At 41.9% G+C, this 22964-nt stretch overlaps 1 protein-coding gene across 2 annotated transcripts in view; it reads left to right on the forward strand.

The window, feature by feature from the left end:
• LOC106613076 (transmembrane protein 150A) overlaps nt 1–22964 on the forward strand; it is a 90983-nt gene that overhangs the window by 37411 nt on the left and 30608 nt on the right. For both annotated transcript variants that reach the window (XM_014214989.2, XM_014214973.2), the window contains one exon: nt 4920–4987. In XM_014214989.2, coding sequence (XP_014070464.1) covers nt 4920–4987 — 68 coding nt within the window. The remainder of the gene's footprint in view (nt 1–4919; nt 4988–22964) is intronic.

A 22964-nucleotide genomic window follows, 5' to 3' on the forward strand; every position in this document is an offset into this window, starting at 1 on the left:
TCTCCCATTCCCAGAGCTTTGAACATCAAAGGACCATTAGGGAATGTAAATATATGGTTTCTATGAAAGACTTGGGGAATGTAAATTTATGGTATTGAAAAAGCTTACAGGATATCCTGCCTCTAGAAGTTGCAATTACTCTTGAATGTTTCTCCAATCTGGCTATGAATGAGAGAAAGTGTTGAGTGTGTGCTTGCTTTTTAGTGTCTGTCTGTGTATGTGTTTGTTTGTGTGTGTGTGCTTTTTAGTGTCTGTCTTCGAGTGTTTGTGTGCGTGCTTTTTTGTGTGTGTGTGTGTGTGTGTGTGACAGAGTGGCGAGGTCTAGTCAGCTGAGAGGGATTGGTGTTAACAGGAGACAGGACCAGGCAGACAGGCCACACTCACGCACGTACACAGGAACGTACACAGGAACACACACACACGCGCACACACACACAAAAACACTCGAAAGCAGGCAGGCAGGAGGGCGGTATTATGACTGATTGCCTCCCCCCTATAATGGATGGTTCCTTCACTTAATTTTCCTAGAACACAGGCTAGAAGAGTAGGTGAAAGGTCAAATGCTATTGCATAGCAGAGGAGATCACTCAGGCCTTTTCTCAATTGGATTTCCTCGATACTTGTGTCCTCACCTCCTTTTGAAAAAGTTTAAACGTAATCAAGGAGAGGAGGAGAGGAAATGTGGAAACAAATGCACCTGTATAAAATAATCTCCTTCTCTACTAGCGTGTCATCAGGCAAATTATGTTTTAATAGATGGAATTCCAAAATACATGTTTATTTTTTTTATTTATTTGTTTTGTCTTTATTTATCCTGGTAGGCTAGTTGAGCACAAGTTCTCATTTGCAACTGCAACCTGGCCAAGATAAAGCAAAGCAGTTCGACATACAACAACACAGAGTTACACATGGAATAAACAAACATACAATCAAAAATACAGTAGGAAAATCTATATACAGCATGTGCAAATGAGGCAGGATAAGAGAGGTAAGGCAATAAATAGGCCATGGTGGCAAAGTAATTACAATATAGCAATTAAACACTGGAATGGTAGGATGTGCAGAGGATGAATGTGCAAGTTGAGATACTGGGGTGCAAAGGAGCAAGATAAATAAATAAATACAGTATGGGGATGAGGTAGATTGGATGGGCTATTTACAGATGGGCTATGTACAGGTGCAGTGATCTGTGAGCTGCTCTGACAGGGAGGTAAGAGTCTCCAGCTTCAGTGATTTTTGCAGTTCGTTCCAGTCATTGGCAGCAGAGAACTGGAAGGAGAGGGAGCCAAAGGAATTGGCTTTGGGGTGACCAGTGAGATATACCTGCTGGAGCACGTGCTACAGGTGGGTGCTGCTATGGTGACCAGTGAGCTGAGATAAGGCGGGGCTTTACCTTGTAGAGACTTGTAGATGACCTGGAGCCAGTGGGTTTGGCGACGAGTATGAAGCGAGGGCCAACCAACGAGAGCATACAGGTCACAGTGGTGGGTAGTATTTGGGGCTTTGGTGACAAAACGGATGGCACTGTGATAGACTGCATCCAATTTGTTGAGTAGAGTGTTGGAGGCTATTTTGTAAATGACATCGCCGAAGTCGAGGATCGGTAGGATGGTCAGTTTTACGAGGGTATGTTTGGCAGCATGAGTGAAGGATACTTTGTTGCGAAATAGGAAGCCGATTCTAGATTTAATTTTGGATTGGAGATGTGCCATCCGTTTTGTCACCAAAGCCCCATATACTACCCACCACTGCGACCTGTACGCTCTCGTTGGCTGGCCCTCGCTTCATACTCGTCGCCAAACCCACTGGCTCCAGGTCATCTACAAGACATTGCTAGGTAAAGTCCCCCCATATCTCAGGTCACTGGTCACCATAGCAGCACCCACCTGTAGCACGCGCTCCAGTAGGTATATCTGTCTGGTCACCCCCAAAGCCAATTCTTCCTTTGGCCGTCTCTCCTTCCAGTTCTCTGCTGCCAATGACTGGAACGAACTACAAAAATCTCTGAAACTGGAAACACTTATCTCCCTCACTAGCTTTAAGTACCAGCTGTCAGAGCAGCTCACAGATCACCTCACCTGTACATAGCCCATCTATAATTTAGCCCAAACAACTACCGCTTCCCCTACTGTATTCATTTATTTTGCTCTATGCACCCCATTATTTCTACTTTGCACTTTCTTCCACTACAAATCTACCATTCCAGTGTTTTACTTGCTATATTGTATTTACTTTGCCACCATGGCCTTTTTTGCCTTTACCTCCCTTATCTCACCTCATTTGCTCACATTGTATATAGACTTATTTTTCTACTGTATTATTGACTGTATGTTTGTTTTACTCCATGTGTAACTCTGTGTTGTTGTATGTGTCAAACTGCTTTGCTTTGTCTTGGCCAGGTCGCTATTGTAAATGAGAACATGTTCTCAACTTGCCTACCTGGTTAAATAAAGGTTAAATGAATGAATAAATAAATAAATAAAATAAAAGGTTGATTAGAAAGGCCTGTTTGCTGAAGTGTTTTAGGGAGCGTTTGACAGTGATGAGGGGTGGTCGTTTGACCGCAGACCCATAGTGGATGCAGGCAATGAGGCAGTGATCGCTGAGATCTTGGTTGAAAACAGCAGAGGTCTATTTGGAGGGTGAGTTAGTTAGCATGATATCTATGAGGGTGCCCGTGTTTACGGATTTGGGGTTGTACCTGGTAGGTTCATAGATAATTTGTGTGAGATTGAGGGCATCAAGCTTAGATTGTAGGATGGCCGGGGTGTTAAGCATGTCCTAGTTTAGGTCACCTAGCAGCACGCGCTCAGAAGATAGATGGGGGGCAATCAATTCACATATGGTGTCCAGGGCAGAGGGTGGTCTATAGCAAGCGGCAACGGTGAGAGACTTGTTTCTGGAAAGGTGAATTTTTTAGAAGTAGAAGCTCGAATTGTTTTGGTACAGACCTGGATAGTGAGATAGAACTCTGCAGTAGCTTGCAACACCACCCCCTTTGGCAGTTCTATCTTGTCTGAAAATGTTATAGTTAGGGATGGAAATTTCAGGGTTTTTGGTGGTTTTCCTAAGCCAGGATTCAGACACGGCTAAGACATTTGGGCTGGCAGAATGTGCTAAAGCAGTGAATAAAGCAAACCTAGGGAGTAGGCTTCTAATGTTAACATGCATGAAACCAAGGCTTTTACGGTTAAAGAAGTCAACAAATGAGGGCACCTGGGGAGTAGGAGTGGAGCTAGGCGAAGTAGGATAAGGGTACGGCTAAAGGCTATAAGAACTGTCCGTCTAGCACGTTCAGAACAGAGAGTAAAAGGAGCAGGTTTCTGGGCACGATAGCATAGATTCAAGGCATAATGTACAGACAAAGGTATGGTAGGAAGAGATTACATTGGAGGTAAACCTAGGCATTGAGTAATGATGAGAGAGATATAGTCTCTAGAGACGTTTAAACCAGGTGATGTCATCGCATATGTGGGAGGTGGAACAACATGGTTGGTTAAGGCATATTGAGCAGGGCTAGAGGCTCTACAGTGAAATAAGACAGTAATCACTAACCAGGACAGTAATGTACAAGGCATATTGATATTAGGGAGAGGCATGCGTAGCCAAGTGATCGTATGGGTCCAGTGAGGGGTTGGACTGGCGACACGGCGATTCAGACAGTTAGCAGGCCGGGGCTAGCAAGCTAGCAGTTAGCAGGCCGGGGCTAGCAAGCTAGCATAAGGGCCTTAGAAAAGTCTGTTTTTGCCTTCTCGTGCGGTGACGTCGATAGACCAGTTGTGGAATTAGTAGGGTTCCAAGTAGCAGAGGGGTCCAAGTCCAATTGGCAAAATGGGTATAGTGGTCCAAGAAACTGGCCGATGGGTCAGCTAACAGCCCAATATGCTCTAGATAGCTAGCAGGCCGCGGTTAGCAGAATGGGCCTTCAGGGGACGTCGCGCCTGAGGGGCCTGTTGGGATCCTCGGGCAGATTATGTTGGTATTCCATTCGTGAAGGTATTCCAGTGGCCCAGGATGGGTCTAGCATGGGCTAGCTCCAGGCTAGTTGGTGCTAGCTCCAGGAAGGAAATGTTAGCCAGGAGTAGTCAACCCGGGTTGCGGTTAGCAAGCTGTGATGATCCAGATGAAAAGGTTCAGAGTTTGCGTTAGGAATCCGGGGATATGGAGAGAAAAATAGGTCTGGTATGCTCTGGCTTGAAACGCGTTGTACGAACTTGCAAGAGCTTTCCAAGCTAAAGGTTAGCTGATGACCGCTAGCAGTGGTTAGCTGACTGATAGCTGGTAGCTAGTTAGCTAGCTAGCTTCAGTTGAGGTATTCCAGTTCGGAGGTAAGTAGAAATACTTTAGAAAAAAAACAGATCCACACCACATTGGGTGAGGCGGGTTGCAGGAGAGTATTTTGAAGTTGAGGTTTAGGAAAAATATTAAAAGAATGCGAAGAAAAATATATAAAAGTTATATACATGGGACGAGACTAGACAAAGACGTCTGACTGCTACGCCATCTTGTGTAAAGTGGTCAAAAGAAATGTAACAAGTTATGCTAGACATTTTATAGACAAATTGATAAGTATCGTATAGTTTTTCAATGTCTGTGCATGCTTTTCTCCTCCAAGGAAACCACAGTTGTTTCAAAGGATTTCAAAACTCTTCTGTGGTAGGATACACCTTAGAATCCCGAGGAGGCAATCAAGGAGAGGAGCAAACTCCTTCGTTCACCTATTAACAAATTTACACCCTTCTACATGTGGCGACCACTTATCGGAGGAAAGGAGATCGGAGGAGTCGAGGAGAGGACAGACTTTTATCCAACTGAGAAAGGGCAGCTTAGACACACACACAGAGAGAGAGACACTCTTTGTCTGTTGATGGTTGGCCGTGATCTGATTTGTCTTTTGGTTGTTCTACTGTCTTCTACAGTAAATGTGGGACTCTTCCTCCAGAAAGCTGCTTCTTCAGCCTCATCTGCAGCACTGGATCCTTCATGGGTGAGTCTATACTCTTCACTCACATACACTCATACATCATATGCACGTGTCGTGCCCTGTGTGTGTTGGAGTTTGAGTAACAGCTCCAGTCAATGATTCCCAGCTGTGGCTGAGCCCACCCCATAGATACACAGCGCTGGGCATGCCTGTGTGTGTGCGGGTGTGTATGTTATCCACTGTGTCTGGGTGGGCCGGGCGGGCAGCAGGACACATGCCAAGCATAAGAGAGCCATCCCAGCTCTGCATGGGGTGTGTGTGTGTGTGTGTGTGTGTGTGTGTGTGTGTGTGTGTGTGTGTGTGTGTGTGTGTGTGTGTGTGTGTGTGTGTGTGTGTGTGCCTGCGAATGTCTATGGCTGTGTGTGTTTGTGTGTGTGTGTTCATAGTTATACAACGGGTGGGTCTAATCCTGAATGCTGATTGGTTAAAAGCGCATTCCAGCCAGTGTCTTTTCCACAAGTTACCACCGGCTAAATCTATGATATTAAAATGCCTATTTGCTCTGTTCCATCTGACTGCGTAATCCACTGTCTCATCAGCCCAGGCAGGGAAGTTATGAACTTGATCTCCACTATAAAAAGCATTTAGACATTATCTCATATTTCTTTTAGACTAACATTTTGTTTTCAACAGCGGAGATTTGTATAAACCTCGCTGTCTGTCTCTCTGACATTTGCAACATTGTTTCAATATTCAAATTCGATCTCCAACTATTCCATATTAATGAACGTGTTGGTCGAAATCATGAATCAGCTGGCATCATTTTATTGGTATATACAAAGAAATGTAAATTGGAAAAAAAGTCAAACGAAACGAAGTGCAGCTAGTTTCCAGCTTCAGTTTGAAGTGATTGTGTTAGCTGTGTTGTTGGCTAGCTCCTCTGAACAACAGTGTCCTAATGAGAGAGCACATTTTCTTTGCCAGGCGAAATTGTGCTTCATTAGCTCATTGTTATTAAGTATCCAAATGAATGTCACTACAAAACAACTTAAACAAATACAGCTACTGTTGTTATTCTGTCTGCACTGTTTGACGTGACTGTAAGTTAGCCGTAGTTGGCTAGCTGGCAAGCAAGGGATAAGAACACTGACAGCCAGTATGGCAATGGAACATTTAGAACGAACAACTGGGTTGCGTCCATAGATACAGAACAAATAGACTGAATGACTGGGTTGCGTCTCTGGCAACCGAACCGATAGAATGAACGACCAGATGGCTTGGGTAGCAACCCTGGATTTGTTTCGGGACTATATCTTGTGGAAGGATGAAATAGTATGAATAAATTCATATAATTCATATACGAAAATCGGTCAACCATTATTTAAATATGTTGGTAACCCGTTGTATAAAAGTGATAATGTCTTCGAAGCCGGTGTTTGGAGGATATATTGGCACGGTTTGGTGGGCATCGACTTCGTCTCGGGCCTAACAACACCTGTGCCAATCTCCTCCAAACACCGGCTTCATGGGCATTATAATTTAATTGTGTGTGTGTGTGTGTGTGTGTGTGTGTGTGTGTGTGTGTGTGTGTGTGTGTGTGTGTGTGTGTGTGTGTGTGTGTGTGTGTGTGTGTGTGTGTGTGTGTGTGTGTGTGTGTGTTTCCGTGTCCCTACTATCACGGGAGAGGAGAACTGATGAGCACTGCTATTTAAGGTCTGCTGGCTGCCTGTAGCAGCTTTAACATTACATCTTTTCGTATAGGTCTATGACCCAAATGACAACCTATTCCCTACATAGTGCACTACATTTGACCAGGGCCCATAGGGCTCTGGTCAAAAGTAGTACACTAATACTATATAGGGAATAGCCATTTGGGATGTAGCCCAGGACATTTCTCATTCCCGCAGTCTCGATAAGAGCTCTCCTTGACTTAACTTCGCTCTGACTTGACCTCACAGAGAACACAGATAGCCAATCACGCCATATTGGATAGAAAACAGGGAGAGGGAGCTTTAGATGGTCGGTATAAATTGAAACATTGCTTTTGTTCAGATTAAAGCATCTGGGAAATTCTTCTTTAGAGTATATAGAAGCAGATGCCTTAGCTCATTAGTTTATGGTCCTGGTGAAATTTGAGAAACACTTTTGGCATGTCATCTTCAGGGTTAATACAATCTGACCAGCACTGTAATGGTCATCATGTTACGGTCAAGTTGTGGTTATGACCACTCTGAGTCTCTGTATGGCCTTGAGTTCTGCTAGGGAGACACACATTTGCAGACAGACTGTGTGGGTGTGTGTGTATATGTGGTGGCGGGGGTGGGGTGGGGGGGTTGGGGGGGGGACAGCTGCCAGCTCTCTGTCAGTAGCAGTCCAGTGTGAACCACCTGACACCCAGCAGTGAAAGTCTCTGTGTTGGTCTGGAGCTCTTACTCAACCATGTCCCCTGAGCTAGGGTCATGCTCTGTCTGAGCTCTACACTGTCTCTGTGTGTGTCTGTGTACACATGTGTACATGGGCATTTGCCTGGACATTTTGAAACAACGTTGAGTATAGATGACTTAAGTATAGATGACTTAGCTTAGCGTAGACTTTTAAGCCTTTTAACAGGTAACAGTTAACATATTCTTCTTAACATTCTTAAAGTCATCAGTTACATAATCCAGCCGTCAAACGGTCCTACACACACACACACACACACACACACACACACACACACACACAAATACACTCCACTGGGTCCCTGAGGTCTGGCTGAAACAATAGGATGTTATTATAGTTGGCTAGTGGTGAGCTGAAGACGTGTAGGACTGTGCATAGAACAAGGGCTCAGGGATGGATCACACCCTCTGGTTCAGTCAGTAAACTGACTCTGCAGCAGTCACTATCAGAGTCATACCATACTCTGGTCCAAACCGGATGTGCGCGTGCGCCATCGTGCGCTATTGTGCATAAATGTATTTTGTCCCCCTACACCAAAGCGATCACGACACGCAGGTTAAAATATCAAAACTGAACCAATGACATTCATTTGGGGACAGGTCGAAAAGCATTAAACATGTATGGCAATTTTGCTAGTTAGCTTGCTAATTTGTCCCATTTAGCTAGCTTGCTGTTGCTAGCTAATTTGTCCTGGGATATAAACGTTGAGTTGTTATTTTACCTGAAATGCAGAAGGTCCTCTACTCAGACAATTAATCCACACATAAATCGGTCCATCGAATCGTTTCTAGTCATCTCTCCTCCTTCCAGGCCTTTTCACCTTTGAACTTATATGGTGATTGGCATCTACACTTTCATAGTATTTCCACGACAACCGGCAAAACAGTTTGTCTTTCAATCACCCACGTGGATATAACCAATGAGGAGATGGCATGTGAGCACCTGCTTCTTTAAACCAATGAGGAGATGGGAGAGGCAGGACTTGCAGCGCGATCTGCGTCAGAAATAGGAATGCCTTCTATTTTAGCCCTTGGCAACGCAGACGCTTGTTGGCACGCGCGAGCAGTGTGGGTGCAATAATTAAATAACATGGATTTCTAACGTGTCCGGTCTGGTTAGCATGTTAGCCCCACTCATCTCTTTAAGGATTCACATGTGAGGGTATGTGCTAAACAGAGTGAATACATTAATGTTATAAACAACCAACGATTTCAAGACTTAAAGTGGGGAAAGTAATAGCAAAATGTAGTAGTAAAAATACACTGTGTCTAGTCCTTGGCCTATATCCTTAATCTGACTTTGGTGCAGGTCATGTTGTTCTTCACATTACCGTCTTTGGTAAACATACATCATATCAAATTGAATCTAAGTTTATTTGTCACATGCACAACATGCAAAAGGTGTAAACGGTACAGTGAAATGGTTACTTGCATAGTGGAATCTTTTGTTTAGATATGCTTAGCTTCATTGTTTAGCTAGTAAGCTAGCTAAACAATGAATCTTAATCCCAATGTATGATATCATGCACTATGCTAGAATCTGCAGGTAGCTAAAGCTAACCAACTAGGTTCAATGTTAGCTAGCTAGCTAACATTAGGCTATAATTACCAATGCAAATGGTTTTTTAGATATGAATAATATTACTGCACAGATCATACACATAACATTATCTAGCGAGTCAGCCAGCTAACAGTATGCTTTAACTTGCAATGAAAATGATTTTCAGACAACATTTGAAATGTATAATATCTGAACATTTTGCTACGCTTACCTGTATACATGGATGAATGCTTCTCCCTCTGTCTTGGATGCCATGGTTATCTTTAGTTTGAAGATGTAATCCAGAGATAGGTGTTTTCTCCATCTCCTTGGCTATCATACTTAAATTCCACTGATTTCAAAACTCGGTCCTCCAGAAAGTGGAGAGCAACACTTATGCAGATCAACAACGCGATATATATTTTTAAAAAGCCTCGTTAGACAGGATTAATGACCAGCTCAAATAGACAGAAGCGTGCTATGGCATACCAATCCGAATGAATCTCTCGGCATGTCCAGCCCACTCATTATCTCAGCCAATTATGGCTAGCGGGAATGGCTAGTGTCTTTTTCTGTGGCTAAACCAACTAGACTCGTAATTTAACAATGTTATTCATATTAACAGATGGCATACAAGTTTGTTATTAAGGCACATGAAAGTTCACATGTTCCAGAAGGCATTTCTGCCAAAAAACGTTAAATTTTTTTTTTTTTTTAAAGGTTCAGTTCATGGCTCTCCTGCGAAGTAGTGACCCGCGGCGTACAGTACACCTAGTTTCCTGAAACTAGTCACATGTTGATAAAAAAGGAAAAAACATTCAAATGCCACTCCTGTGAAGTAGTGATGTGCGACATACACCTAGTTTCTTGAAACGTGTCACATTTCACAGTGGTTTAGATGGTGCACTCTGAGTGCTTGTTTTGTCACAACCTGAAATTAGGCGAACTATTCGAATTTTAATAACCAGGAATTGGCGGAGTGATTCCTGCATACTGCACCATTAATCTTTAATGCATAAGCATCTAAGCCAGGGGGGTGGGGGTCATACCAAGGATCATTTAGCTATATGAGTTAGAATTTTAGGACCCCTTTAGGTATAAAAAAGTGTTTATATAAAACAATTATTTGATGAAACATTGAATTTGGCTATTTGCCCATAGAAACGCATTGAATAACAGATAGTCAAAAAAAATTCAAAAGGAAGTTTGTTTTAAAGTGTGTCTGTCCTATATCTGAGAGATATATATATAAGAAAGATCAGGATTAATATACACTAACGTTCAAAAGTTTGGGGTCACTTAGAAATGTCCTTGTTTTTGAAAGAAAAGCAATTTTTTTGTCTATTTAAATAACATCAAATTGATCCGAAATACAGTGTAGACATTGTTAATGTTGTAAATGACTATTGTAGCTGGAAACGGCTGATATTTTTAATGGAATATCTACATAGGCGTACAGAGGCCCATTATCAGCAACCATCACTCCTGTGTTCCAATGGCACGTTGTGTTAGCTAATCCAAGTTTATCATTTTAAAAGGCTAATTGATCGTTAGAAAACCATTTTGCAATTATGTTAGCACAGCTGAAAACTGTTGTCCTGATTTAAAGAATTAATACAACTGGTCTTCTTTAGACTAGTTGAGTATCTGAAGCATCAGCATTTGTGGGTTAGATTACAGGCTCAAAATGGCCAGAAACGTAGAACTTTCTTCTGAAACTTTATTCTTGTTCTGAGAAATGAAGGCTATTCCATGCGAGAAATTTCCAAGAAACTGAAAATCTCGTTCAACGCTGTGAACTACTCCCTTCACAGAACAATGCAAACTGTCTCTAACAAGAATAGAAAGAGGAGCGGGATGCCTCGGTGCACAACTGAGCAAGAGGACAAGTACATTAGAGTGTCTAGTTTGAGAAACAGACACCTCACAAGTCCTCAACTGGTAGCTTCATTTAATAGTACCCGCAAAACATCAGTCTCAACGTCAACAGTGAAGAGGCGACTCTAGGATGCTGGCCTCCTCTGTCCAGTGTCTGTTATTTTGCCCATCTTAATCTTTTATTTTGATTGGCCAGTCTGAGATATGGCTTTTTCTTTGCAACTCTACCTAGAAGGCCAGCATCCTGGAGTCGCCTCTTCACTGTTGACGTTGAGACTCCCTCTGCAACTGGATCCTAGACTTCCTGACAGGCCATCCCCAGGTGGTAAGGGTAAGTAACAACACATCCGCCAAGCTGATCCTCAACACGTGGGCCCCTCAGGGGTGGGTGCTCAGTCCCATTCTGTACTCCCTGTTCACTAATGACTGCACGGCCCGGCCCGGCACAACTCCAACACCATCATTAAGTTTGCTGATGACACAACAGTGATAGACCTGATCACCGACGATGACACAGCCTATATGGAGGAGGTCAGATACCTGACCGTGTGGTACAAGGACAACAACCCCTCAACGTGATCAAGACAAAGGAGATGATTGTGGACTACAGGAAAAGGAGGACCGAGCACGTCCCCCATTCTCAACGACGGGGCTGTAGTGGAGCAGGTTGAGAGCTTCGAGTTCCTTGGCGTCCACATCACCAACAAACTAACATGGTCCAAGCACACCAAGACAGTTGTGAAGAGGGCACAACAAAACCTATTCCCACTCAAGAGACTGAAAAGATTTGGCATGGGTCCTCAAATCCTCAAAAGGTTTTACAGCTGCACCATCGAGAGCATCCTGATGGTTGCATCACTGCCTGGTATGGCAACTGCTCGGCCTCCGACCGCAAGGCACGACAGAGGGTAGTGCGTACGGCCCAGTACATCACCGGGGCCAAGCTTCCTGCCATCCAGGACCTCTATACCAGGCGGTGTCGGAGGAAGGCCCCAAAAATTGTCAAAGACTCCAGCCACCCTTGTCATAGACGGTTCTATCTGCTACCGCACGGCAAGCGGTACTGGAGCGCCAAGTCTAGGTCCAAAAGGCTTCTAAACAGCTTCTACCCCTAAGCCATAAGACACCTGAACATCTAATCAAATGGCTATCCAGACTATTTGCACCCCCCCCCCTCTTAACGCTGCTGCTACTCTCTTATCATCTATGCATAGCCACTATAATAACCCTACCTGCATGTACATAATTACCTCAACTACCTCGACACCGGTGCCCCTGCTCATTGACACATTGACTCTGAACCGGTACCCTTGTACATTGCACCGCTCTTGTTATTTACTGCTGCTCTTTATTTTTTAAATTTGTTTATCTCCTACTTTAAAAAAAAGTATTTTATTAAAACTGCATTGTTGGTTAAGGGCTTGTAAGTAAGCATTTTACTGTTGTATTCGGCGCATGTGACAAATACGATTTGATTTGTGAATAGGTTGAGGGACAAAAATAATTTAATCATTTTTTACTGATACCGGGCTACCTTCAAACGAGTCTTGTGAGGCTAGTGGGCATCCTAGAGAAAAACAATCGACATTTACATGTTCGTGGGAGACTCACCTTTCCATAGAGGGCCAAATTAGTGTTTTGCCCAAACTAACTAAAACTAGGTCTGGTCGATATGGCCTAAAAATCATATCTCAATGTTTTTCAAATTTTTGGGCTATTCACGATATATATCTAGATTTCTCTAAATAAGCTTTGTTGCACAATTTAAGGTCAATCCACTGCATGTGAAATTATACCTAGGCTAAATATAAGCCTTTCACAACCATAAGACCCACTAATATTTGAATTATTTTGTCAAAATAGTTTAACCTGCTATTTAGCAAAAATCACTGATCTGGCTTTCAAGTTTGCCTATGTAAATTCTATTTTTGTTACAAATTGTACCAGAACCATGCACAATGCACATTCACTAATAATTTACAACTTCTTAAAGCAGGCGTTGTAGAAAATTAACACTAGTCTCATAAACAATCTCTCAAGCACAAGCCCATGTGCTAGTGAGTAGCCAGCTAATCATTATATTTAAAGTCAAGCCAACTTGGATCTATTTGCTTGTGATCAAGGCAGAAAAGTTGAACATTTAGGAATACACCCTCATGTCCGGCTCCAACTGTTTGAACAACATAGCCTGTTCACTTTAAGAAATTGAAATCAAGTTGCCTACCTGGTTAAGAACATACATATTTCTCAGAATGAGAGCAAGTTGCACATTCCTGATATAAATGCCAAGTTTTATACTCTTTGCACATTTATAAAACACAGACTAGACAAATAGTAATCCATTTGGGATATTACAACTAGAGGTCGGCCGATTATGATTTTTCAACGCCGATACCGATTATTGGAGGCCCAGAAAAGCCGCTACCGATTAATCAACCATTTAAAACAACAAATGTATTTGTAATAATGACAATTACAACAATACTGAATGAACACTTATTTTAACTTAATATAATACATCAATAAAATCAATTTAGCCTCAAATAAATAATGAAACATGTTCAATTTGGTTTAAATAATGCAAAAACAAAGTGTTGGAGAAGAAAGTAAAAGTGCAATATGTGCCATGTAAAATAGCTAACATTTAAGTTCCTTGCTCAGAACATGAGAACATATGAAAGCTGGTGGTTCCTTTTAACCTGTCTGGGCTAGGGGGCAGTATTTTCACGGCCGGATAAAAAACGTACCCGATTTAAACTGGTTAATACTCTTGCCCAGAAACGAGAATATGCATAATATAGTAGTAGATTTGGATAGAAAACACTCTGAAGTTTCTAAAACTGTTTGAATGGTGTCTGTGAGTATAACAGAACTCATATGGCAGGCAAAAACCTGAGAAAATTCCAAGCAGGAAGTGGCCTGTCTGAGAATTTGTAGTTCTTCTTTCTAGTCCCTTTCGAAACTACAGTATCTCTGGGGTTACGGAGCACTTTCTAAGGCTTCCATTGGCTCTCTAAAGCCTTCAGAAAGCGGATTGAGGCATCTCCTGTCTCTGGGCAGAGTATGGTAGCTCAGTTTCTCAGTGGTCTGCCTGGTGACTAAGAGATTGGATATGCGAGTTCACGAGACCTTGCTGTTTTTTCTTTTCCTCTTTGAATTAATACACTATTGTCCGGTTGGAATATTATCGCTATTTTACGAGAAAAGTACCATAAAAATGTATTTTAAACAGCGTTTGACATGCTTCTAAGTATGGTAATGGAACATTTTGATTTTTTTTGTCTCGAAATGCGCTCGCGCGTTACCCTTTGGATAGTGACCTGAACGCACGAACAAAACGGAGGTATTTGGACATAACTATGGATTATTTGGAACAAAAACTAAATTTGTTGTGGAAGTAGCAGTCCTGGGAGTGCATTCTGATGAAGATGCTTTTGCCGAAAAGCTATTTTAAAATCTGACACCGCGATTGCATAAAGGAGTTCTGTATCTATAATTCTTAAAATGATTTATGTATTTTGTCAACGTTTATGATGAGTAATTTAGTAAATTCACCGGAAGTTTTTCGGTGGGGATACATTTTCTGAACATCACACGCCAATGTAAAAAGCAGTTTTTTGATATAAATATGAACTTGATTGAACAAAACATGCATGTATTGTATAACATAATGTCCTAGGAGTGTCCTCTGATGAAGATCATCAAAGGTTAGTGCTTCATTTAGCTGTGTTTTGGGTTTCTGTGACATATATGCTTGCTTGGAAAATGGCTGTGTGATTATTTTGGGCTATGTACTCTCCTAACATAATCTAATGTTTTGCTTTTGCTGTAAAGCCTTTTTGAAATCGGACAATGTGGTTAGATTAACGAGAGTCTTATCTTTAAAATGGTGTAAAATAGTCGTATGTTTGAAAAATTTAAATTATTGCATTTTTGAGGTTTTTGTATTTCGCGCCACGCTGTTCCACTGGCTATTGAATAGAGTGGGACGGTGATGTCCCACCTAGCCCATAGAGGTTAACATGAGTCTTCAATATTCCCAGCTAAGAAGTTTTAGGTTGTAGTTATTATAGGAATTATAGGACTATTTCTCTCTATATGATTTGTATTTCATATACCTTTGACTATTGGATGTTCTTATAGGCACTTTAGTATTGCCAGTGTAACAGTATAGCTTCCGTCCCTCTCCTCGCTCCTACCTGGGCTCGGACCAGGAACACATCGACAACAGCCACCCTCGAAGCAGCGTTACCCATGCAGAGCAAGGGGAACAACTACTCCAAGTCTCAGAGCGAGTGACGTTTGAAATGCTATTAGCGCGCACCCCGCTAACTAGCTAGCCATTTCACATCGGTTACACCAGCCTAATCTCGAGAGTTGATAGGCTTGAAGTCATAAACAGCACAATGCTTGAAGCCTTGCGAAGAGCTGCTGGCAAACGCACGAAAGTGCTGTTTGAATGAATGCTTACGAGCCTGCTGGTGCCTACCATCACTCAGTCAGACTGCTTTATCAAATCATAGACTTAATTATAACATAATAACACAGAGAAATACAAGCCTTTGGTCATTGAAATGGTCGAATCCGGAAACTATCATTTCGAAAACAAAACGTTTATTCTTTCAGTGAAATACGGAACCGTTACGTATTTTATCTAACGGATGGCATCCCTAAGTCTAAATATTGCTGTTACATTGTACAACCTTCAAGGTTATGTCATAATTAATTACGGCCTTTGTTAGGAATAAATGGACTTCACACAGTTCGCAATGAGCCAGGCGGCCCAAAATGCTGCATATAGCCTGACTGCTTGCATGGAACGCAAGAGAGTGACACAATTTCCCTAGTTAAAAGAAATTCATGTTAGCAGGCATATTAACTAAATATGCAGGTTTAAAAATATATACTTGTGTATTGATTTAAAAGAAAGGCATTGATGTTTATGGTTAGGTACATTGGTGCAACGACAGTGCTTTTTTCGTAAATGCACTTGTTAAATCATCACCCGTTTATCGAAGTAGGCTGTGATTCAATGAGAAATTAACAGGCACCGCATCGATTATATGCAACGCAGGACACGCTAGATAAACTAGTAATATCATCACCCATGTGTAGTTAACAAGTGATTATGTTAACATTGATTGTTTTTTATAAGATAAGTTTAATGCTAGCTAGCAACTTACATTGGCCTCTTACTGCCCTCACGTAACAGGTAGTCAGCCTGCCATGCAGGCTCCTCGTGGAGTGCAATGTAAGGCAGGTAGTTAGAGCGTTGGACTTGTAACCGGAAGGTTGCAAAAACGAATCCCCGAGCTGACAAGGTAAAAATCTGTCGTTCTGCCCCTGAACAAGGCAGTTAACCCACCGTTCCTAGGCCGTCATTGAAAATAAGAACGTGTTCTTAACTGACTTTCCTAGTTTAATAAAAGTGTATAAAAAAAATAAATAAATAATAATAATAAATCGTCAAATCGGTGTCCAAAAATACCGATTACCGATTGTTATGAAAACTTGAAATCGGCCCTAATTAATCGGCCATTCCGATTAATTGGTCAACCTCTAATTACAAACAACAAAGAAAAGAGTGTCTTTTGTGTCCCTTTGATATTTTAAGTTGAAATTGTTCACCAATATTGCATTTCAAAAGCCTGTTATATTAAATGCAGTGCCCTTTAATATAGACCACATGGAGAATCCAATAAATCTGATTTTTTAATATGAATAAAGACTTGCTATTGTGCCAAAATTCTGCATTTTGACATGTCCCTCTCCGCAACCTCTGTGGCATCTATGAAGATTTTAACCTACTTAACCCTAACATTTCTCCTAGTTTCACCATCATTGTAAAGTCCTAGTTATGTTGTTGCTTTGACAGTCATTTCTGAAGATTATTATTTATTTCATGAGATTAGCAGTTCACTTACGTCTGTCCCTCATGTTAAAGTCAAGCCTGTTACGTGAACTGAACTCTTGTTTTAATGTGGTGAAACTATTCCTTTTTAAATATAAAAAAACAAAAAAAACATTGAACATCTAATAGTCAAAACAGTGTAAAAGCATGTGAGCTGGTTCTACTCTTTTGGCAATTTCCCGGTGTTTTGTGGTGGAAAACTGAGTGGGTCGAGGTTAACACGTCAACACTGTTACCCATAGATAGACAGGCTAGAAATGTTTTAACAATGACAATTTTTTTGTGCCGCTTGCTTTCAACTGCCATTCACTGTTGCAAACAACAAGCTTTCATGTATGGCGGTTTTAAGATGAAGTCGTCAACCCTGTTACCTTATTTGGCAGTAATATAGGCTAGTCTTTTTTTATGATGAGAACTTGTTTTTTATGAAGTTGAAAATGTGCTCTTTATGACAGAATGTTCAAATGTTATGAAATGAAACTGTAACGTAGACGCAGGGAGTCAGGAAGCAGGTGCAGTTAGTGAGTTTATAATAATGAACATGGACCGGTACAAACCAAGAGAAATGTCTGACATGGAAACATAAACAATACTACCTGATGACTGATAACAAAAGAGTTCTATATAAAGGGTACGTAATCAAGGGAGTAATGAAGTCCAGGTGTGACTGATGATGAGACGCAGGTGTGCATAATGATGGTTGTGCAGGTGTGCATAATGATGGGTTGCCAGGACCGGTGGTTAGTAGACCGCTGGAGCGGGGAGCAGGAGTAGACGTGACATGAACGTTTTTTTGGGGCCAAGTTACACCTCTCGAAGGGCACCGAATTGGTGGAATGACCCTACTGCAAACAACAAACACGGGTTCTTTCCCTCTTTGAAATCATTGTACATGCGATAGAACAGCAGGATATGAGCTGTTTTGATTTTTTTACCACACTGCTCAATGCACCTCAGCTCAGTTTTGACCACAAAACAAAGGTGCTGGGGCAGACAGTGGCGCTGATTCCATCTTGAAGTCAGTCTCAAGTTAGGATATGGTACTGCAGGGCAGGTTTCTTCTTGCCTTCTTAATACTATTGAGCTACAACTACTTAGATACCCCTGGTATGACATTCTCTACCCTATCCCAAAATGTCAACCGCCTGTCTGCAGGCTACTACACTCCAGTAATTTCACCAGTTTTAACAGGGCAGTAAACACACTGGCTGTGTTTGGGTGTAAATGCATTGTTTCTTGCCAATTACTACTCATAAATACACAGCATGCGGTCAAGCCAAATAACACGTGTTTGTATGTGCATTTGACAACCCAGAGAATTTCCTGACCTATTTAACTTAGGTGTGTTGTGACTGATTTAGATTTATTTGTGTGTGTGTGTGTGTGTGTGTGTGTGTGTGTGTGTGTGTGTGTGTGTGTGTGTGTGTGTGTTAGGGCTGCACGATTAATAGAAAATATCTAATAGCATTTATTTTGTCAATTCTACAATGAGATCATAGGAATTAATTCATACTGTGCTAACTGAATACAAAACCAAATGAAACAAATATTTTCCAACATTGTTTTATTGAACTTTTTAACATAAAAATAATGTCTACCAGCTTCTGGCTATTCAACCATGTTTTATTTTTTTATTGATTGCCCCTAAAGACATTGTGTCAAATAATATAACTGAAATGATGTCACTAAGTAATAACCAAACTTACATTTGCTTCATTTAGGGTTAACTCTTCTTGAACTGCACTGTTGGTTAAGGGCTTGTAAGTAAGCATTTCACGGTAAAGTCTACACTTGTTGTATTCAATGCATGTGACAAATAAAGTTTGCTTTGATATGTTTAAACTGGAGCTGGAAAATACAGCTGTAACAAAGTTGTGAAAAGTTGTGCAAATTCTGTAAAATAAATAACATTAAAATGATAAATCACAGCCGCTGACATCGTAGGAAGAGAGGGGTTTCATCACGGGAGCACATTCAAAGATCGATTTCTAGCCATTAATCTAATATAATTCATAGATTTTAAACAAAATACTTTGTTTGTCAAAGACGGACTAAATTAATATGAGATGAAAGGCAAGTTCCCAACGAGTTCAGGAAGCCCTGTGCACATTTTCTCTAACACTAAACATACAAATATGTATTTTACAGTTATAAGGAGGGTGAAATCTTACAGTTAGTTGTTTTATAAGTTGATTATGCTATATTTAGAAAGTATATAAGTCATTTCAAGCCTTATTCATATAGTTTTGTTGAATAGGTAATACAGCATATACATTTTTTTAATATTTGTATCATATTTGTACTGTGTACTTCGAAAGTGACTATACCTTTGCAATTTTCCAGAAAGGTGAGATTTTAACCTTTTCTTTGAGTATGCAGCATTACTAAACTCAGCAAAAAAAGAAACGTGCCTTTTTCAGGACCCTGTCTTTCAAAGATAATTCATAAAAATCCAAATAACTTAGCAGATTTTCATTGTTAAAGGTTTAAACACTGTTTCCCATTTTTGTTCAATGAACCATAAACAATTGATGAACATGCACCTGTGGAACGGTCGTTAAGACACTAACAGCTTACAGACGGTAGGCAATTAAGGTCACAGTTATGAAAACTTATGACACTAAAGAGGCCTTTCTTCTGACTCTGAAAAACACCAAAAGAAAGATGTCCAGGGTCCCTGCTCATCTGCGTGAACTTAAGCATGCTGCAAGGAGGCATGAGGACTGCAGATGTGGCCAGGGCAATAAATTGCAATGTCCGTACTGTGAGACACCTAAGACAGCGCTACAGGGAGACAGAACGGACAGCTGATTGTCCTCACAGTGGCAGACCACGTGTAACAACACCTGCACAGGATCGGTACATCTGAACATCACACCTGCGGGACAGGTACAGGATGGCAACATCAACTGTCCGAGTTACACCAGGAACGCACAATCCCTCCATCAGTGCTCAGACTGTCCGCAATAGGCGGAGAGAGGCTAGACTGAGGGCTTGTAGGCCTGTTGTAAGGCAGGTCCTCACCAGACATCACCGGCAACAACGTCGACTATGGGCACAAACCCACCGTCGCTGGACCAGACAGGACTGGCAAAAAGTGCTCTTCACTGACGAGTTGCGGTTTTGTCTCACCGGGGGTGATGGTCGGATTCGCGTTTATCGTTGAAGGAAGGAGCGTTACACCGAGTCCTGTACTCTGGAGCGGGATCGATTTGGAGGTGGAGGGTGCGTCATGGTCTGGGGTGGTGTGTCACAGCATCATCGGACTGAGCTTGTTTTCATTGCAGGCAATCTCAACGCTGTGCATTACAGGGAAGACATCCTCCTCCCTCATGTGGTACTCTTCCTACAGGCTCATCCTGACATGACCCTGCAGCACGACAATGCCACCATCCATATTGCTAGTTCTGTGCGTGATTTCCTGCAAGACAGGAACGTCAGTGTTCTGCCATGGCCAGCGAAGAGCCCGGATCTCAATCCCATTGAGCACATCTGGGACCTGTTCGATCAGAGGGCTAGGGCCAGGGCCATTCCCCCCAGAAATGTCCGGGAACTTGCAGGTGCCTTGGTGGAAGAGTGTGGTAACAACTCACAGCAAGAACTGGCAAATCTGGTGCAGTCCATGAGGAGGAGATGCACTGCAGTACTTAATGCAGCTGGTGGCCACACCAGATACTGACTGTTACTTTTGATTTTGACAACCCCTTTGTTCAGGGACACATTATTCCATTTCTGTTAGTCACATGTCTGAAACTTGTTCAGTTTATGTCTCAGTTGTTGAATCTTGTTATGTTCATACAAATATTTACACGTCAAGTTTGCTGAAAATTAACGCAGTTGACAGTGAGAGGACATTTATTTTATTGCTGAGTTTAGTTATGGTTTATGGCCCTGTCATGATAAGAAATTACTTTTAGGGATTATGTAGAAGATATGTTCGATTACATTTAGATGGTTAAAGCTTTACTTTAAAGCAATTATAGGTTCTTTGCAGGAAATCCAGCATTTCAACCATACAGCTGTAAAAAAGAAAAGCAAAGGACTTAAAATAAATAACATCCAAGTTATATTCAAGCTTTATCTGAAAGCATTTTCAGTTTTTTTGCGGGGTAAATCTGCATGTCGACCATAGCTGGCTACGTTGCCCTGTGTGCTGAATACCCTCTCTAACAGTGAGCTGGTAGCAGGAATGCATAGATACAGTACTCTCGTGCCAGCTTTGAGAGTGAACTTTCCACCAAGCCAGTGGATATTCCTCGCTTTCAGTGGATGGGGCCAGCATGTAGCTTTTCACTTTGGCTTGCTGTAGGTGTAGAGATGGGTTAGTTAGAGGGTGTGGTGTTGTCCTTGGTCTTGGAAGAAGCTGCCCAATGACTTCTTTGCCTTTGCTGGGGGTGAACCTGTATCTGCTCCCTCGCTTGGACCTTCATCTGCTGGCTCTGTCCTCACAGTCACAGAAGGCCTTATTTCATAAAATAGAGTACAGATTATAAAACACATGTGGGATCTTCATTTGAGCCAGTTTGCTACAGCAGGAAAATAATCCTGCAATGACAGGAAATGTGAATTATTATGTGGAGGATAATTAATGGACATTTCTGTAGGGGTGTCAAAGTAGAAATTACTAACTTCAGAAGCCTTTCTAAACCTCAAATACACTACAAGTTAAACATGTCCAGCATTGCAGGAAAGTTCTCATGCAACAGGGTGATCAAATTAGAATCCTAGATCTGTAAATGTCTCAAGGCAATTGGCTCCACAATACATCATTCTAAAATCACAGTGATCATTCATATATAATTGCATGAACATTTTAACACTTTACCTATTTAATCTAGGTCATAAAAATAAATAATTTAACATAGTACAGTGTGTGAAATATCTTATATCCCACCCGCTCTGGTCATCATATTCACCTTGCGTGCTGTTTTCTACATCTCTGAAGTCACTGTTTCCTTTATGCTTGGGACGTTGACCATACTACCATATTCCATTATAAACCGTGGATCGAGGAAAGATTCCCTGTCCATAAGCTCTTGTGTGCCAGGGTCTTCATACTTGTTGTTCAAGTAGTCCAAGATCTTAGTCTTTATGGACTTTGAGTTATTTTTCCTCTTCGTCTTCCTCTGGTGCCAGCAGGGTTGTGTTGAACAATTGGAGAACTGGCTTCAGGTAAGACACACTGACATACTCTTCACCTGACAGAGTGTCAGGGAACTCCAGAAGTGGGCTTAAGTACTTTCTGACTGATTCCAGAGCCCCAATGTCTTGGCATTACGGGATCAGGTGCCTTTACTTTTTGTCTCCAGAGCCCTGAGCCAAGCCCAAGTTCTGCTCCATCACCCTCTCCATCATCATCTGTCTGGATCCCCATCTTGATTGGCTTTCTGTGATGAGTAGATGCTCTGGCAGGTTGAGCTCCTGTGCTTCATCCAGTGTCCTCTTTTTTCCCCCCAGCTGTAAGAGAAGGCTCCCACCAACTTCTTGCATTGATTTAGTTAATCACTCTCACTCAGATATCATATTAAAAACTGCAAACATTTCTCTCCACCCTATGGCAAAATGTCACTGTGGCCACTCGTGATGAGTTCAGAACTTTTGTGGCCCCTAAACTGTTGCCACACAGTTGGAAGCACAGAATCGTTTAGAATGTCATTGTATGTTGTAGAGTTAAAAATGTCCCTTCCCTGGAACTAAGGGGCCTAGCCCAAACCATGAAAAACCGCCCCAGACCATTATTCCTCCTCCACCAAACTTTACAGTTGGCACTATGCATTAGGGCAAGTAGCGTTCTCCTGGCATCCGCCAAACCCAGATTCGTCCGTCGGACTGCCAGATGGAGAAGCGTAATTCATCACTCCAGAGAATGCGTTTCCACTGCTCCAGAGTCCAATGACGGCGAGCTTTACACCACTCCAGCCGACGCTTGATATTGCGCATGTTGATCTTATGCTTGTGTGCGGCTGCTCGGCCATGGAAACCCATTTCATTAAGCACCCGACGAACAGTTATTGTGCTGATGTTGCTTACAGAGGCAGCTTGGAACTCGTAGTGAGTTTTGCAACCGAGGACAGATGATTTTTACGAGGACAGAGCTTGTGTGGCCTACCACTTCACGGCTGAGCCGTTGTTGCTCCTAGGGCAGAAATTTGACTAACTAACTTGTTGGAAACGTGGCATCCTATGACGGTGCCACGTTGAAAGTCACTGAGCTCTTCAGTACGGGCCATTCTACTGCCAATGTTTCTCTATGGAGATTGCAATTGCTGT

Source organism: Salmo salar, chromosome ssa01 (genome assembly GCF_905237065.1).
Source record: "Salmo salar chromosome ssa01, Ssal_v3.1, whole genome shotgun sequence".
Classification (NCBI taxonomy): Eukaryota; Metazoa; Chordata; class Actinopteri; order Salmoniformes; family Salmonidae; genus Salmo; species Salmo salar.